This window comes from Podarcis filfolensis (assembly GCF_964270895.1).
Source record: "Podarcis filfolensis genome assembly, chromosome: 9".
NCBI lineage: Eukaryota > Metazoa > Chordata > Lepidosauria > Squamata > Lacertidae > Podarcis > Podarcis filfolensis.
This window is the reverse complement of record NC_139610.1, coordinates 38800750-38820980: the sequence shown is the minus strand read 5'-3', so window position 1 is coordinate 38820980 and position 20231 is coordinate 38800750. Positions and strand designations below refer to the sequence as shown.

General features: G+C 38.7%; 1 protein-coding gene across 4 annotated transcripts in view; it reads right to left on the bottom strand.

The window, feature by feature from the left end:
• FBXW7 (F-box and WD repeat domain containing 7) overlaps window positions 1-20231 on the bottom strand; it is a 122485-nt gene that overhangs the window by 19385 nt on the left and 82869 nt on the right. For 3 of the 4 annotated variants that reach the window (XM_083631172.1, XM_083631173.1, XM_083631175.1), the window contains 3 exons: window positions 14629-14711; window positions 11189-11330; window positions 3312-3446 (listed from right to left, as the gene is read on the bottom strand). In XM_083631172.1, coding sequence (XP_083487298.1) covers window positions 3312-3446; window positions 11189-11330; window positions 14629-14711 — 360 coding nt within the window. Of the gene's footprint in view, window positions 1-3311; window positions 3447-11188; window positions 11331-14628; window positions 14712-17160; window positions 17700-20231 lie in introns of those variants that run through there. The other variant, XM_083631174.1, reaches the window with a different exon arrangement.

The following is a 20231-nucleotide window of genomic DNA, read 5'->3' as shown; positions in this document are numbered from 1 at the left end:
CCTTAAAAAAACGATCTATATGCCAACTGATCATGATGTCTTGGGAGGACCACTCTGTTCAAACACTGTAAAAGGTGTTTCTGTATACTCACTTTTCACACCTAAAGCAACATTTTTCCTAAAGGGACGACAATACAGCAAACTGGTTTTCTTTTTAGCTTGTCTTTATATCACGGGGCTGATTTCTACAGCATCTCACAACAGTTTAAATTTAAAAATTTAATTAAATGTTTAAAAAATGAACAAATTTTAATGACTAAAACCGGCAATCAATTTAAAAAACACAATCATTGTAGCTACACAAGGACATTTCTGATTGGTTGAGGCTTGAAGAAGTGGGAACAAGTAATGGCAGAAAGCCTGAGAAGTAAAATACTGCATCCTATAATGATGCCTCCTCAACAGATGGGCCATTATGTCATAGGAAGCAGGACTGAATATGCAGCAACATGATGTACAAGCAGGAGTGGCTCATTCAGTTGGTTGGGGCCATGGCAATAACCTCTTGGTGGTGGTACTGCTTCTGCTTCCTGGAAAAGGGAAGGGTGAAGTGGTGGTGATGTCAGGGCTGTGCACATCCACCAGCAGAACCAAATCCGGTTTCTGGCAATCCCAACTTCCCTTTCACAGTAAGTGATGACGCTTGCTGGGAGGCTACTGCTGCAGCTCCAACTAACCAAACAAGCCCCAAGGAAACCATATATTTACCATACCAGGTTTGTTGCCACCATCTCTTTCAACTCCTGGTGACAAGTGGGAAACTTTTTTTTAAAGTGTCACAGCCATGTAGGCTGTAGGAAGAATAGAATCATGAATCCCAATGCTGAATTTAGTAAACCTTTGTCATTTGCAAAATACGCAGGAACCCAGGTCATGGCTATGTTTGTTTAGAAAGTTCCAGTGAGTTAAATATGATATAGCTGATGTCTTGCTAGCGTAGGTAGGGTGCCAGGCAACCAAACAACAACAAACCTCAAAGGGTGAAGGGTTGGATTGGGCAAAACTTATTACACACATTTTTTAAAAACTATCTGCCCTAGAGTATAAATAACATACTCTTAAAAACAGTGATCATTAAGCCATGCCAAGAGATGTGGGTGTGGGGACTAAATTAGTTCTCAGTGTGATTCAGAATGCTGCTGAAATTTCCTTTTATCAATCCTGTTTTTTAATCAAGAGCAATGCAAGAACTAGCTAAAGGTTTGGCAGTAGCTGCCTAAAGCCTTGCTGATGTTCTGATGTCCTTGGAGCATTATTGGCAATCAGTAATGCGATAGCATATATGCACAGTTGACTTATTAACTTAGCATATTTGTATGTGAAAATCTTAAGCTATTATTCTTCATGGCAATAACCCATAGATCTTTTAAGAGGTGATTTAAATAATCAACTTAGGAAAGAAACAGGCACCACTGTTTGTGTCAATTATTCCTTGGATGAAAACTTAAAATTGCATTTTTTTAAAAAAAGATAGCTGTACACTTGGCCTTTCCTTTTCAATTTTACTTAGCAATTCCTGAAAAAAGCTCTGGAAAAAGCCTTCTTATATTAACTATTTTGACTACTGATTCAAGGGTACATTCCTTATTGCCTGCGATGAACAGCATTATTAATGTAGAAACAAATTCAGTGTGTTCCAGTTTTAGTAGAAGAGGAATACCTTCTATAAGAAAGGATTTTAATTAAAACCAATGTCATTTATTTTTAATCAACTGATTAAAGAAAATAAGTAACAAATTATAGACAAAATTGTTATACAGTAAAAGTATTCGTTAACTATAAGCAACTGTGGGAGGCAGTGGAGGACAGAAGTGCCTGGCGTGCTCTGGTCCATGGGGTCACGAAGAGTCGGACACGACTAAACGACTAAACAACAACAACAAGCATCCCATGTACCATAGATTACAAACACCAAGATGCTCTGGCCAGCTTACACCAAGAGAAAAGTATAATTCGAAAACACAATGTAATAATATAGTAGTACAGCTAGAGCTAAAAGTGAAGAAAAACTACTAGAAACACTAATTCCAGCCATTCCATTAACTACAATTAGTGTTTGCTATTGCATCTTTTGTAGTTGCTAAAAGAACCCAGAGAAAGGAGCAATGGATCCAAACTACAAGAAAGAAGATTCCACCTAAACATTAGGAAGAACTTCCTGACAGTAAGAGCTGTTCGACAGTGGAATTTGCTGCCAAGGAGTGTGGTGGAGTCTCCTTCTTTGGAGGTCTTTAAGCAGAGGCTTGACAACCATATGTCAGGAGTGCTCTGGTGGTGTTTCCTGCTTGGCAGGGGGTTGGACTCGATGGCCCTTGTGGTCTCTTCCAACTCTATGATTCTATGATTCTATGAAAGGAGTATCACTAAACCATCATTAGGTTGTGTGTTCTCAATGAAGAGCACTTGAGTTAAGAACTTGCTTCCAATTGACTTAATCTTATTTGTTGACCTGGGTTGTGAGTTGCAAAAGCGTTCACCTGGTCTTTTTTTTTGTTTGTTTTGACTGTTGATGAGAATAAGGAAGTGTAAATATTTTATTTTTAGTCCCAGGCCGACTTACAATAATATTATTTTGGGGCGGTCTAATAATATGGAAGATGTTTTCCAAGCATGGGAGTCGCCTATTAACACAACAGTGTTCTTATACTTTGTACTGTAAACTAGCCCTAGTCATCAAAATGCCAGATACAGGACGGGAAGGGGGTGTTGATAGCTACCTTCCAGTATCCATCTTCAGACATGACTGAATGCACTAGTTACCAACTACAGATATATTTATAATGCTGCTCACGCTGCTCACAAATTATCAAATTAACCTCAATGGGACCTAGATACAAATGAATTCTGGACTACATGCATACTTATCCTATAAAACTGAATATAATTTGATTGAAGAAGTTATATGGGTGTTTATTCCCTTCATAAAATGTAGTAGAGATAAAATGAAAAGCTAAATACCTATTACGTTTTTTAAAAAACCTTAAGAGTGAAATCGTCAATGGATAATAAATCAGCTCTTGAAAGCTCTGGAAAAACCCCCCTTACATATAAGAAACAACTGTCACAAACAGCAGGGGACATATCCTAGTCACTGAAACAAAGTCACTGGTCTCACAAGCATACATTAATCTGAAAATTACATTATTAAGTCATGGCAGTTTATCAACTTGCAGTCCTCTTCAACGCCAATTAACAGTGTTACACTGACAACAATGAATACTATAATTAGCAAGGAAATGCTTAAAGGTGGCAGATGATGCATTACATAGGCAAACAGTACCAGGAGCCCAGTATTAAGTGATAATCCTCACCTCTTTGGGGAGCAAGGAAATGAAGTCTCGTTGAAATTGGGGCTCGATCACTTGCATCATATGCTTCACTTGTGTTGGTTCACAACTATCAATCAATTCATCTAAGGCAAGTAACTTCTCTGGTCCACTCCAGCTCTGTGAAGTACAAATATATGTTTAGTTTCCACTGTATTGTTTTCATATATTAATGCATTTCAAAAATGTAATATTTGAAAATTGCTATGGAATATGCTGGGATGAAAAATTATTGCAATACCACCCAGAATGGTGAAGGGAGTATTCAAATGTGAAACAGGTGTTCAACCATACAAATGTTCCTTAGAAAAATAATAAACTTTAAATTAAAAAGGAGAGGGTAAAAAAAAAATCCAAAACTTAATAGTAGTAACTTCATTTCAGGTTGATTTGGTTTTGTTTATTGCAAAAAAATAATAATGTTTTTATAGCCATGTGTACATCTGCCACTATGCAATCTTCCTGATTTCTGGCTCGAAACCAGTGTTTTGTAAACATAATTTTACATTAGGAAGAAAAGAGGGAATTTTGTCTGGTAATTTTCTTACTTCATATTCCTACTAACGGGCATCATAAAATTTGATGGTTTTAATAAGGCACTCATCTGCAAACACAGCAGATTAGCAAAACCATTTGCAGAAGAATTAATAACTGAAGATATAGAACATCTTCTCTCAAACTCATCTGGGCTCAAAGTTTTGATTTGCTACACAAATGCTATTTATGAAAACCATTTTGGGAGAAACAATATAAAAGGAGATAACCTATCCTAGAAGACACTTCAGGACCACTAAAAGAAGTTAGAAAAGATCGACGAGTTTTGAAGCAAATGACTGTGCTTTTGACAGCATGGAAAGCAAAACGTAATGGCATACATATTCTGTCTAGTATTATCATCTTATTAGAGCCAAACAGGCTAAAGGTATTTCAGTTCATTTATTTCAATAGGTTCCTTTAAATATGACTAGATTTGGCTATTGCCCATAAATTGTGTAATTCTCTCGCTTATACCGTTAAAATCAAATACCTTATCTTGAAAACTAGTAAATAAAACTCTACGCGCATTAAGATATGTTAATACAGTATTATCCTAAACATTAATTTCCACGTGCTACATATAATTCCAGTTTCTAATTATTCTGCGAATTATGGCTATAAACCTAAACCACTGTCTAGATTAGCAAACTTCTACTGTACAGTGGTACCTCGGGTTAAGTACTTAATTCGTTCCAGAGGTCCGTTCTTAACCTGAAACTGTTCTTAACCTGAAGCACCACTTTAGCTAAAGGGCCCTCCTGCTGCTGCCGCGCCACAGGAGCACGATCTCTGTTCTAATCCTGAAGCAAAGTTCTTAGCCCGAGGTACTATTTCTGGGTTAGCGGAGTCTGTAACCTGAAGCGTATGTAACCTGAAGTGTATGTAACCCGAGGTAAAGGTAAAGGGACCACTGACCATTAGGTCCAGTCATGACCGACTCTGGGGTTGCGGTGCTCATCTCGCTTTATTGGCCGAGGTAGCTGGCGTACAGCTTCCAGGTCATGTGGCCAGCATGACTAAGCTACTTCTGGCGAACCAGAGCAGCGCACGGAAACGCCGTTTACCTTCCCGCCAGAGCAGTACCTATTTATCTACTTGCACTCTGACGTGCTTTCAAACTGCTAGGTTGGCAGGAACAGGGACTGAGCAACGGGAGCTCACCCCGTTGCGGGGATTCAAACCGCGACCTTCTGATTGACAAGTCCTAGGCTCTGTGGTTTAACCCAAAGCACCAACTGTGTCCCGTAACCCGAGGTACCACTGTACTTTCATAGGAATGCCTTTCAAAGGCCAAGATTGGTTCCACCAGTGCATCCACACAAAAGTGATATCGCCATTGCCTTTCTCTCCTAGTAAGTAGCAGTGACACCAGTGCCAGGAGGCTGTTACTGCACCTCACTGGCTGAGCCACTATATTACTTCATATTAATGCATTTATACAATCAAAACTGGCACACAAGACAAAATAGTCCCTGAACAATTAACATAGCTTTCAAACTCCCAAGCAGAATGTGCAAGCAGAATTCTACATCTGTTTTATGATGAAATGTATATATTCTTGACCCAATAGTTGTCATAATTTGCTATACATTGTCATTTTTACGTCACACTGATTATGACTGTAATTAATTAGGGATCAGATAAATATGTTGGAAATGGACACAAACAAATCAGAATTAAACAGAAGCACAAAAACTGAAATGGCATTACATGAAAATAACTGTGAATTTACCTTTACCTGCTTCATATTACTTTTCAAAGAAAGGTTAAATTCACAGAACCAACATGTCAAAACTGAGGGGGGTGGATCTGAATCTAGAAGCAATCTATAATAGCTGTTAATAATATCTCTTTAATACTATAGAAACTGAGGTAAAATCTGAAAGTATAACAACTATCCTAAGGATACAATCCTATCTTTTCCACAATATAATGCTAATCAGAAAAAAACTATGGAGAAAAATTATATCCCCATAACCTTGGACTTTTAGATAGCAATATCCATTTATTCAGCTTTCTAAACTAACTAAAAGGAATAAGTATAATATAGTTTCCTATCAGTTAGAAAGATTTACTCCTGGAACATCACTCACAATGTCTTTCATTTTAAGGAAATAAACTGATAATCAATTTAAAAAGCTAAAGAGAAAATGTGTTTCATGCTAATTACAGTTATTTCTGTTGTGGTAAGCAATCTTAAGATAAATATTACTTTAGTTCAAGTGAAAAACAACATATTTGTATGCAGTGATGTAGCATCTATGTGCTCCTCTGAATGACATCATATCTCCAAAATTGCTTAGGCTACATCAGACACAGTTGTCACTAAGTGTATAGCCTTTAAAACCAGTGATACTATTTGAAGTAAGAGAAAGTGCAATTGGGGGGAAAAGGTTAATATTGGTATTTAACTGAGAAGCACTTTTAACCAACCCCATCCTTCCATATAGTTCTAATATTCAACACCCATTCAAGGCCTGAATTTCTTTTCATACTGCACCACTCACAAAACATGCGTGTGTACCACTGATAATATTGTTTTGATGCACAGAGAAGTGTCAGACTGAAGCTAAGTATTTCATAGTTCATGGTCACACCAAGTATTATTTCTTTCTAAGTACTCTGAAGCATCTAACTCCTCACTACTTTTATTTCCCCTCCATTCTGATGTATGGAAGAGTATCCCAAAGGACAATAATTTTGTATACTACAAAAACCAGGTAATCAATCATTAGGATAAACTTTCAGGAGACCTCCAGAGACTTTTATGATTCATTGTGATAAGTCATTATGTTGAATAGGGACCGATGGGAAGGAGTCAAACTCCTTATACAACTACAATTTGGGGGTTTACAGTACTTGTATTTCATAGAATCATAGAAACACAGAGTTGGAAGAGACCCTAAGGGTCATCTAGTCCAACCCCTTGCAATGCAGGGATCTTTCCTGGGGGGCAATGACTGATTTGTAAAAGCAAACATAAAAAAATCATTTAGGATAGGGGAAAATTATAAACCTACTCTAAGTGGTGAGGTGTGTGCTTACAAATCTTTAATCTCTGTACTTAACCATGTATAAGATACAAATATGCTTGGCACAATAAAGATTGGGTGCCTTGGTATTTTAAAAAATGTGTGAGGCTTCATTTGTAGTTAGAAGCATAAGGTACATAAAATGTGAACTGACTGGGATGAAGATCTGCCTTGCAAATAAAACTGATACTGAAACATTAAATAGGGAGAATTATGAGGCTCGAATTGATAGATGCTAAAACTAACTTTAATAAAATTGATGTAAAATACAATCCAAGCATACACTTTACCATTGGTAAGAAGTGCTTGTACTGTTAAGGCTAAAGCTTTTTTCTTTTCCCTGACCTTCCACTGACTGTGGTCCACTTACTGCGTATACAGAACAACTCCTTCCTGTTCTAACCTCCAGATGCTCCCAAATCTGCCTGATGGTTTTTCCCAACCCGCGAAGCATATTTGGAAGGCATATAGGATACGACCTTAAGTCCATCAAACTCTATCTCAATTTATTTCAAAACATTTTTAAAGGGCTAATGTGGTAATAAGCAAATTCAGGTTAAGAATTAAAAAGCACATTGGCGTACTTAACCAAGTTCAATTCTACCAATATTATCTGTACTGTTCAGGGTTTAATCAGAGGTTGTGCGCAAGCATTCTAAAATTTAATCTGTGCTATTGCAATTTAAAATTGTCTCTTCAGGGATATAATTAAGAAGAGCATTTTGAAGAAATAAAGTGCATATTTTATATGCATTCTTGGGAAGAAGCAGTGTTTCGTGAAACCACCAGAACACTAGGGGAAACAGTGTATGAACAGAACACTGACGCTTCCTACACAAGATCCACAACAAACGGATCCTTAAGTGGGAGAAGAGGAACTGCGTCACATCCAGAGATGTGCATATTGAACTCAAGAATAATTCAAACTCAAGACACAGGAAGTGATAAATATGCAAAAAGGAAATGGAATTCTGTGACTCAAATACACTAAACAAATTAAAATACAGGACCAGTTATGAAACTCTGCCCCATTTTTCTCCCATCCCACTTGTGCCAAATTTCCCCTCCATTTTATTAGTCATGGGGAGTGGCAGGAAGCTACACTTGGCAGTAATGCTCTGTCCTCAACCACTAGAATTTACACTCAGCTATTTATTTAGCACCTGAGATTTCATCACACATTACCCACAATGTTTCAAGCAAATATTGACCTTCTGAAACACCAAAAACTCAGCAACCTGAATTTCCAAGTGCCAGATTTTCCACTCTTTCTGCACACCTGCCGAATCATGGAAGACACAAAGTCCTAACAATATTCAATCTTTTTTTTTGTTCTTTAATGTTTATGTCAGAGTTCACTGTCTGTATCTGTGCCTTCTCAGGGTTTGTGCGGATATCAAGCAACATTTACTGCTGCTTATTCTATCCACATGCTAGACCCAAGATAACCTTAATAGTCTAACCATGCTTATGATCACAGTCATTGCTTTCCAAAGGTTCATGCTACGTATTAACTGGTGGTAATATTTTATATTGCACGTTTAATGAATAGATCTTGTAGAATAGATCAATGGGATATTTTTTTTTTCAGAACATCAGACTGTGGGCATTCATTCCAACAATCCCTTCAATAATCAAGCCTGGTCTTACTGAAGGTGCAACCCATCCTCCTGGCATCGCTAGAACCATAGCTGTCAACTTTTCCCTTTTCTTGCAAGGAATCCTATTCGGAATAAGGGAATTTCCCTTTAAAAAGGGGAAACGTTGACAGCTATGGCTAGAACTGGGACACTTTGAACTCACTCGCCCCAATGTTAAAGCTGATAGTAAAACTGAACTGCATTGATCTATTGTTAGAAATGATAAGTAGTGGGCTCTGCCACCTACAGAAGTAGGGAGACAAATTCAATGTAGCTATGACGACTGTTCCTTCAGCAAAAGCATTTCAGCTTGCACGCTCCTCCCAAGTGTGCTGTTCTGGAAGTTCTCTGGACCCTTCCCTACACAGCCGATCTGGACAGGGGTGGGAGTGTGTGGCGGGGAGGAGAGGGGAATGGGGAAAGCCCCATTTTGCTAGAGGAAGTCCTTGTGCAGGCTTCCACTAGAAGGACTTGTTTACTGAATCTGGTCTCTGAGCTTTAGAAAATGTAACTTAAGTAATGGTATTGAATCAGAGGTTGGGATTTATACTTTCACTCCACTTCCAATCACAACCAATTTAACATCAAATTTGTCTTAATAAGAAATCCACATCTGAATAATGAGACTCTTAATCTCAGGGTTGTGGGTTTGAGCCCCATGTTGGGCAAGAGAGTCCTGCATTGTAGGGGGTTAGACTAGATGACCCTCATGGTCGCTTCCAACTCTACAATACTATAATTCTATGCCTAAAACAGCTGAAACCAATGGAAAGGTAGATCAGCTTAATTGATGTTAATTGAAATTCAAATCAGCCTGCTTAAAACAATTGTGAGGATAAAACATTTCTCTGAACTTAAGATGAAAGGCTGGGTTCAAAGGTTTAAAAAAGAACATGAATCTAATGAATCTTGAAATGTTCAATACCCTAGTCTAGAAGATGCATTCCTACAATGTAGAGTTGGATCCACTAGCATGAAGCTTCTTCTGCTCTTAGAAGAGCTGTTTCCAGCTTCGTTGTAGAGTCCTGCTTGAGGAAGTTGTCCCAGTTCAGGAAGTGTGCAAATTCTTGTGTGGGACTTTGAACAAACTCATTCCCAAGACCATTCTTAAGGGCCCACTAACCTTACTATGTAGCCTGTAATTTCATTATTCACACTGTAAATATAAGCCCTGATATACTCTGACCCTGCACTGTGTGAAGTATTCCACTTCCTCTGCATTAGTGCCATCCCATGAACTCTTGGACATGTTGTCTTACTGCTCATGGGTCTTTGAATCTGGCCCACGTCTATTTGTAAAACCCGTATCTTGGCACTGGGTTGCAGCCACTGCTGTGTGAGCGTGATTTCATTAACACGAGACTGTCTTTTCCATTCTTCCTCAGTGAAACCCCACTCTTCCTTTCCACTGAAAGATCTATGTTATGGGCTGGAGAACTTTCAAGTTGCATATGGCATGGGAGCTGGGGTGGGAGGGAGAAATAGCCCTAAGATCAGGCAGAAGCAACCTGAGGAAGTGGCAAGCTGCAAACACAAGGGACATCGGCTCAATTTTGGTCAATTGCCCCTCCCAGTTCAGCTCCCAGTGCCACGTTCCAGGTCTTTCCTGGATGTCTCTTGGCCCTCAGAAGAGGCTGTAGTGGAAAGAGAGGATGAAAATGCACTCTCATGCAAGCAGTTAGTTATAGCCAGGCTCACACAGTGTTGGATACAAGCCATTGTGCTGAATATTTGTTTGCTCAACCTATCATGTCACTCCTTCAAATAAAGGATAAAGTTTATTTGATTACATAAATGTATAATTGGGAAAAACAAATGGCTTTCAAATGTTTGTTTTTCAGTAGCAAGCACTGATTTGATGCATCCTGACAATAATTTGCTAACTAAACAATATTGACTATGAAGGGCTTTATTAAACAACACATTTTACCCAAAAGATTGCTAGAAAGTTTACTGCTGGAGATATAGTATTCACATTAAATCTAAGAAATTGATTGCTGATCATAATGGCAGTAATTTCTAGTGCTGGCTCATTTCTCTTTTTTATAATGTTTCAGAAGTAGTTTTCAGTTTATAGATCTCTATAAACATGCTATATTTCTGGTTATTTAATTTAGCTTTGCAGATAGATATTAAGTTTGTTTATACTGTGGTGCAGAACTGGAAAGCTGTAGACAGCAGGTTAAGTTACTACAGTTACATAGCATTAATCTGTACCGGTGAAAACCATTTTATTTTACAGTTTTTAACTCAGTACGCATTTTAAAGTTACGGTATGGAGGGCTCTTTTCTGTTTCTCATTAAAAACTTTACTATCTTTTAAAGAGATGAAAAAAACAATGGGGAAATTCCATTCTCATCCATAATTAAGACCACTAAAACATAAAACAGCCTACTCAATATTTTGCTTTTCATTTTTTAAAATTACAATAAATCCCAAGAAAGCCTACCTTTACACACCTCATGTTTAAAAATTATTTGTTCTTTAAAACAGCAAGATATAAAACATGTTGCATTAGAAAAGTACTGTTTCTTATTAAAAAGAGAAAGTGTAGTGATTCGGTACTGTAACCAGCTACAGTTATTCTAACAGAATTCTTTCTCAGTTCACAACAAGCTCTTCAAAATAAGTCAAACTTGAAATGTTTTTCACCTGAAACATTTTCAGCCATTCTTGAAGTCCTGTTGGCGGCTGGATGGATGTAATTCGGCGCCGTTGCTGTCCTTGACCATTGGCTGCTCTCAGATCTCCAAAAGTAGTAGGTGTTGCTGAGCAAGGCACAAGCCCAGTGGTGCTGGAGCAGAAAAAAAGGCCAAAAAAGGCAGTTCTCAGAAACATTTAATTATACTATTAGCACACTGGTCACTAGTTATTGAGGCAGATCTCATTACTATATGAACGGGTCTTTCCAAATCTCATGTGTTTTACTATTTCAGGCTGATTTGGGGCAATTGCCTACATACTGGAATCAAACAAGAGGTAAAGTAAGAAAACCTGGAGGTTTTCTTCACTAGGACTGGCTTTTTGCTGAGACAGAGCACCAAATGGCAACCTCCCACCCACAAGTAAAAGTGCATAGTACCCAAGGCTTGTGAAGTTATCTTGGAACCAGGCAGAAAACCTTACAAGTGCTGTTCCTTCTCCATAGCACAAAAATAATAAATTAAATAGCTATTTGCTGCCCTTTCGATTCATGCAAGATTAGCTGCCTGAGGTAACCACCCCACTCTGCCTAATGGCAGGGCCCAGACCCAAACCTCACAATAGGAGGCACTAATCAAAGTGTTTGCAGTCACCCAATAGTACATTTGATATTTTCTTTGAAGTTCAGACCACTGTGTCATAAGACAAACTATTTTGAACCCTCTTGATTCCCATGTTTAAAAGTAAAGCACAGTGAGCTGCATTGAAGAAATGCAAGCCTATAGATATCCTGGCCACTGAACTAGTTGGGACAGTTTTTCTGGATCACGACCACAGTAGTCACTCCCTCCAATATTAAACTTAGGTGGTGAATGTCAACTGAAACTAAGCCAAAAAAGAGGCTGAGAAACAGGAGGAAGTTATCAGCGTTCTCAGGCGAAAGTCGAAGTTTGAGATACAACCCCCTCTCTTTTAAAATCGTAAGATGGTAATCCTTCTCCAATGGTCTGAGCATGCGCAGTAGTGGTGGAATGTCGAGTGTCCGTGAAAAGGAAAAATGCACCACTCAGAGGAAAATTAGTGGAATGTCCTACTTTACAAGTTACATGTTATAGTATGTTGGGGGGGGAGGCATAGCTGGCAGACAGGAACTTGAATAGATGGTGGAGATAGACCAACCTTTGGTTGCAAGCTCCACTTATGAATAATGAATAATGAAGTGTGAAATTGGTCACCTGGCTCTCCAAAACTGTGTCTGAGTTAACTACGTCTGGCATGAGTTGTGGGCCCCACTGAGCACCCTTGCAGGACACCATGTTGGGAGAGGGACAACATAACTAACTTTGTTTTGCTGCTTGCAACCTCTAACCCTGCATGGGGCCACCTACTGGCTCTGGGGCATATGCAACTAACACCACACTGTTGAACCTCCTGTTCAACTTTCCTCTCTGAGGATGTAAGCAGAGTCAAGAGTGAGGAGATGAAACAGCATCCTCCTCTTCGCTTCTACGACCCGTCTCACTTGGTTGTGAAAACTGTGTCCAACCAAAGGGGCTAGTGAAAGGGGAGTGGAGAGGGAAAGATGGATCCACTCAGAGCAACTTGCCCAAGGGCCTCCCAAAACCTCAAGCTGGGATTGCAGTCACCCCAAATCTGTTAGCAGTACATCTAAAGGATTTCTGGTTTGGGTATTCCAAAGTTTTATTTATTTTGTAATATTTCTAGTTTTATCTATATAATTGTTGAATGCTTCCCCACTAGTAGCCTTTGATTACAAGATTTGGGACTTTCATTTACAACATGTTGTAGATATTTGAATATTTTGAAGAGGGTAACTCTAGTCAGTTGAAACACATTTGCTTTTTATACATATTTCACTGGACACTTAGGATTATTGTATGTTTCTAATTTGTAAGAAGCATGTGCTTCAATGTAATTATAAGTCAAACACTGACACTTTGCTTCCCTGGGTTTGCCAAAACAGCAAATACTACATGACTGCAAATTTGCATAAATTTGGCGTGTGCCTAACAAAACACTGATTGAAGTACCATGGATGTGGGATTTTCTAGGTTCAGCATATCCAGTTTGAAGGATTTCAGAAATCAGTGCTAAGAAAGGCCAGCATCTAAGGCCTTGAAGTGTCATTGCTAGTCAGAGAAGTAGACAAATGGGCCTAGGTGGAGATATAATCTGGAACTCGGTATAAAGTATAATTCAAAGGCATTATTTTAGCATTTTATTTTACAGCCTTTTTTGCAGGCAAAATAAGACTCATAAAACTAATTAGTTTAGAACAATTTTCTGAAAACAGGGATGACACATTTACACAATTGAAAACATAACCATTTCATCAATGATGGGCACAGTTGTTATCTGATGAGCACAGATTAAATAAACTGGCTTATTTTAGGTAAAGAACTATCCTTGAAGGCATTTCTGAGTTCACAAATGTAAGATACTTATATAAAATGAACTCCAAAGATGTTCACTTCTAATTCAAATCTAAATACGTATGAGCAAGTTAATAGTGATATTGTCTTTAAAAACATTGTATTTTATGAGTAGCTATGTTGGCTTTTTCAGGATTTTATTTTTTTTTAAACACATCAATTAGGAAAGGATTTATTAGCTAGAAATGCACTAGCAAGCATTCTGTATGCAAACTTCTACAATTAATATCTGCATAGCATTTTCCCTGTTTTTCTTTTTACACAATTCAACAATGGTAGACCTATAAATTTGAGAAAATATATAAATGAATATATTTTAATTCATAATGAAGAATTTAAAAGGAAGATTAAAACTGAACAGCAGATAAATTGCCCATGGAAAGCAATCTGTTAAAACCAGAAAGTTTCACAATGCTGCAGATTTGAACAAGCTCAAATGCAAGAGGTAGTTGTTATGGCAACTACCAAGTAGTGAAGTCGAGTTGTATGCATCCCTGGGACTGAAATTCCTAACCAAAGGAAATTAAAGAGTTGTTAAATTGACGTGCCTGCCTATGATAAATGTACATCTCTTTAATTTATAAACGGAACTCTGTGTTGTGGAGAGGTTATTATTCAATGTGACTCAGGAATTATCATGTTGTTGTATGCAAGAATGTTGTGATTAACACCAATGATTTTGTTGTCTGTATAGTCCAACTTGATGCATATCCCAATCTGCAAGTTTCCCTTCACTGGGTAGATGTGAGGAAAGAGAAATATTAGAGTCCTTTGAAGCCATGTAGAAGGATTCATCCTAAATTTGTAAATAAAAGGGTTTGTTTACCTCTTTATAAATTTAAAATTTCAGCAATTTCAAGCAAGTGAGGTACTTAGGAATGTAGATAATTCACTCAGATTTGTTTTGTGGTATGACCATGCAAGAGGTGGCTGGGCAGGAAGTACAGGCTGCAGTCGTGTATCTTAAACAGATGACCTGTCATTGCATTAAATTACCTTGTGTATTCTGAGACTTTGCAGGGTTTCTTTCCCAGTGAGAAAGAACGGACCTCGGAGCCATGGTCCAACTTTCTCTTCATCTACAAAATGGGACAAGGAACAAAAAAATGGTGTTAGTTTGGCAGCATAAGCGAGGCCCTTAATGAACAGGGTGGTAATCTTTTTGCCTGTACCTATCAATATTTTCTTAATATCAGCCTGTGCAACCTGCATTTTAAACTAACAAAACATAAATTATTCCAATGAGCCAGCTTTTCTACAACCCTTTGCACCATAATCACTTGGCAGCTAGAAGATACCCTGCTGCATTATGATTTGCATTATGATTTGTTTCCACACATTTATTCATCTCAATTAGTTATTAAATGATTCAGTTCATTACTCTGCACATTCTTTGGAATGATAGGTATAAATGCTAAAACAACATCAAACTGAATGAAATATTCTCTGATAAACACTTAAAAACACAGATCAGAAACATTTTACGAATGTGAAAAAGCACATGAAACTACCTCCCTTTGGGCAGTTCCTTACATTTTTAGCACTAGTGTCATTAGGATGGCCTTAGGACAAGTAGCTTTGTGCAATATGGCAAGATAACCGTGTGTGTGTGTGTGCGTGCGCGCGTGCGTGTGTGCAGTGCTGCATTGTCAACCACAGAGAAGTTTATCAAAAGTTACCAACACTTATATATCAAGTAATCTTTTAACTGCAAACGTTTAGACTGGAAACTGAAAGAAGCCTACAAAAACATATGCAAAGTGGAATACATCCAAAAGCAAACTTTTTAGGTTTAACAAGATGCAGTAGGAGCAATTTGACACCTATCCTGGCTAAACAGTATGGAATATACATGTGCTTTGGCCCAGGTTTATATCTGGTTGTTTTTCTTAATATGGTAGCGATTTAAAATGACTGGTTTCATACCAGTTGTTGGCAGCTAAAATTAAATATACACTACCATGCAAATGCAGATTTTCCCATTCCCATTTTTTTAAAAAAATTGACATTCACTATGTATTGTGGCTGTCTGCTGACACCGAAGATACATTAGAATCATTCAAGATACTAAAGTGCATTCTCACTAAGGAAATAAGCATTCTCTTACGCTTATGAATTGTGTTTTATTTTTAAACAAGGTTTCCATTTAAATTGTGATGCTTATCTTTTTCACTTGAGCAATAATGGAAACACTCCTCTTGTGCTCAGCCTTATTTGTGAGCCTGTGCCTCACATGGGACAATACACAGCATGCACCACACAGAACCATAAAGCCTTCTCCACCAGCAACCTTTTTTCAGAGCAAGGCTGAGGATAATGGAGACCATATTTTCATCCATGTACAGGAGCATGTCTGAAGACCCTTGGAAAACACTTCCCATATTTAGAAAAAGACATCGATTTATTGCTGAGCACCCTTTTGCTATAACCAAATTGCAGCTTCAGAAATGGGGGTTCAGATACTAGATGCTTTTAACCTCCATTAAAAATTAAACTGATTCTCCCCTAGGGGATATCATGATATTCTAGCAGTAATATTTCTTGTTTCCGACTATGAAATGATTTATTTTACTTCAGCAAACAAATCTTAGGAATATGAATTATAACACTAACTCCTACTCTGAACACAACTTCATTTTCTCAAAAGCATGGGATACATTCTAAACAACAGGCAGTTGTCCAAGGATGCAACGAAACTCCTGTTTTCTTAATATTTGTAGGAAACTTTTTCCACCCCTTTTAAGCTCCAACTGTTTTAGGTACTGGGAAACCTGCAAAAGCTTAGCACTTGGCACTCTATGAAATACTCTTAATAAAATTACCACTTAGGCTAAAAAGAAGTTTATGCCCATTAGAGGTATCTAGTGTAAACAATTGCATTTTGTAGGGATTTCTGGTAAATTCAAAAACTTGCTCCACAAGTACCTGAGGAAACACACAATCTTGCAGAAAATTATGGTTGGTTGTTTTTTTAAAATAACAGATCCTGCAGACTCTATTCTGCATTGCTCTTGGGAATACACTGTATCTCTGAAACATTTCACAGCATGATCAAAATGTCTCTTTGATATAAGCAATTACATGTTAACATCAGTACTATTTGCATCCAAAGCTACAAAATGAACATGAAATACTGAGTGAAAGTAGAAAAGGGTCTCTCTTTTTTTTCAAGGGAGGGGAAAAAAACAGGCTAAAGTGCTGAGCTGAAGAGCCAGTTCAGTCCAAGGTAAATAGTCTGATCTTTCTTTGGTTTCCCATGCAGACTCCTAAAATAAAAGGATTTCGCATCTCATTGAGCCCTTTCATTATTTGCCTTTATTCAGCGTATAGCATGTTAAGCATCCAGGCACCACCAAAGGAGGGGGGGAATACAGAGAGATACCGCAGCCATCTCTGATGATACAGATTTTTCTTTCCTCAACAGACACACACACACAGAGGCACATACACACACAGGCACACAGGCACACGCACACATCTATATAGATACATATAGGAAGGGGGACACACACCATACCGGTTACTTACTTTGTAAAAAATCATTTTTAAAGTGCCGTAGAACCCCATGTTTTCGGTATTTTTCCCCTTCAGCGGTTCCGTGCCCCCGTGTGTCCGGCTGCTTGGTAGCCTCTGACAATATAAACCTTTTTCAGGTAGATATGTCACAGACTCTAATGTGGACATGCTCGGGCACGTCGGAGAAGGAAGATCAGGCAGCAGAAGCAGCAGCAGCAGCAGCAAGCAAACTCCACCGTGAATGCGAGGAACGAAGCTCGATATCAAAAACCTCCTCCCGGCACACATACATACGTACAGCTTGTCTGAGGAGAACTTAAGGGAATAATGAGTGAGGGGGGAAGATTATTGGAGGAGACTTTGCCCTGTCAAAGCCTTGACTGAACAGATTCCTCCCCAAGCGGCACAGAGATCAGATTACATCTTCCCTCACGCTGCGAATGGTGCAGTCCAAGCTTCAGCAATGCAGGCTGCACATCAATTATATGGTGCTCAGCTCCAAGGAGCCTGTGAGCACACAGCATGGGAAGGACTTCGGCAGGAAATTAAACCGTCCCCACGCCATCCTCACATTGGCCACTGGGCTCGAAGGAAAGGCTGAATATCTTTAACTATCTTCTCAAACCTGGCTAATTTATCTCCCCCCATTTTAAACAAACAGGAGAGCACTGGATAATTCACGATTACGAGCTGAAGCAAACAAGGCGATTTTCACTAATTACAGCTATACGGTGGCCCTCCGGCAAGCTGACTGGACCTTTATGCCATTGCATCTAATGGGTTCAAACACTGCTGCATAAAAATGCAGTTAATTTCAAATTAATTTGAGATAAGCATTTCCTTTGGCAAGCAGCCTACATTTCTCATTTGGGGGAGGGGAAATAGTAATGAATTTCATTGTTACGCTTAGCGCTCAATCCAATCATAATAAAATATGCAACTAGTTTGATTTAAATATTATTTCCTTCCTATTGTGGATTTTTTTTTTTAAGTTGTGCTTACAAAATAACAGAACTGACGAGAAAACTCATGAGATCATCTTGTCTACCCCAAATGGAGGAAAGATCGGCACTACTGTTCTCTTACTACTCTTCAGTTACAACAAAAATCTGAAATAATTATTCAATGATACTCCCCTCCCAAACACAGTTGAAGCTACTGGAGAATCACCCTCCAAAGTGTTTTTGTTTTAAATACTTAACTTACCGTAAATCTGTATTTCTGCTATTTAACTATACTATCTGTGGCCCTATTCTCAAACATATTTGAAAGCTACTGTCATGACAGACCTTGAAGATGTCTATTTCACAGAGCAGATTAATATGACCACTTGCACCATTAGGTGATTCCGCCCCCCTCCATAGTCACTTCCTAGGGAGACCCCTACAGCCTTGCAAAAGGGTCCACATGCAATCAGCTATCACGTTGCTGAATGTACAAGAACCAAGTTTTAGCTGAACCCTTTCACAAGATCCAGGTCCAGCTGAATCCCTCTGTAGATTGTTGCAGGGGGCAGATTTGCATCACGGGGGGAGAAAAGCTACACCATGTCACAGTTCATATTCCAAATATATGAACGTAAAACATCAGATGAAGCCTGTTCAGTCAAGTGGAGCTATCACGTGTCTTGGACATGATACTTCTGCTACCCTTAATACACTGCAGTACGACATTTGCGTGGAAGTATGCTCGTATTTTCTCCAGATGGCATTTCTGCCATGAACACAGTGTTCCTTTCCCCCCTTCTATTATAATATGAAACATTTTTTTAAAGCTTCCACTTTTTAAAATGTTCCTACTTTTTCCCTACAATCTGATGTCTCTCTGACTGAAGTCTGGTTTGGGTATTTATTTTTGGCCTCAAAACTGTCTCCTGATTTTTAGTTTTTTTTAAAAAAAAAATCAGTCATGATATAGGTATGGTGCAGACATATGTAAACTGCATTTTCTCCACAAGAAGCAGAATACTTCCTGAATGTTTATGTTGTGGACAAACCTTGTAATTTCTATACGGGCATGCTAGAAGGCACATTTTGAATTTTAAGGAAGCATGATGGGCACCAGTCACAAAATGGTTGCCATGGCATAACACAGCATGCCTGTGGCATGCCGGGGGCATGGTGAAATTAGAGACAGTTCGGTCACTGATGCTTCCCACCCACCCAAGACAGCCAAAGGCTTACCATGGGAAGTCAGCTATGTCCTGAGTTTTCTCCACCTTCCCACCTCCCTCCAACATCACAAACATTGTCTAATAACAATGGAGCATTTCCCAACACCAGCAAAAATATACACAGTGATCACACCACTCTTTCTCCTGCGCACGCACAGCACACATACAGGCCACATGTGCATCTCTCTCAACTCACTCATGCACACACATTCCTCATATACATCTCTCCCTCTCTCACACAGACCACAGATACACACAGATCACATACACATCTCCACCCCTACTCCTCCCGCTCACAGACCATACATGCATGTGCTCCTCCTCCCTCCCTCTCTTACACATGCCCACAAATCACATGCACCTATCTACTAAGTGCATCTGTCTGTCTGTCTGTCTGTCTCTCAAATACATGGGTGTCTGCCGGAATTTTCCCTCTAACTTCCTCACAAGAAATGAGAAGAATGGTGTCTGCATGTTTTGCTTCAAGTTCTAAAACATGTCAGGTTCCAAAATGCTAAAAGCTTAAGAAAAAAAGAAAAGAAAAGAAAAGAAAGCTGGGTATTATGGTTCTTCTTAGGCCTATTACTGGTTAACAAGTTAGGACTGTTGGCTATTTTCCTGGTTTGTGAACTAATATGACGCTACAGTTCCCCAATTTGGACATAACAGGAAACTTAGGACCACCCAGGAGCTTTGTGTCAAAGCTGGCACACAATGGATGAATGCTTAGCCCCTGATGCTCGTTCCTGGCTTCATAAACCAGAGTTTACAAAGCCTGGAATGAGAGTCCAAACCAGATATTACATCTTATCTGAATACGCTATTAAAGAGTTCCTGTGCCCAATTTTCTTCTGTGAGATTCTCAAAAAATAGTCATTATTCAGAGAAAGGTTAAGGAAATATCTGCTAC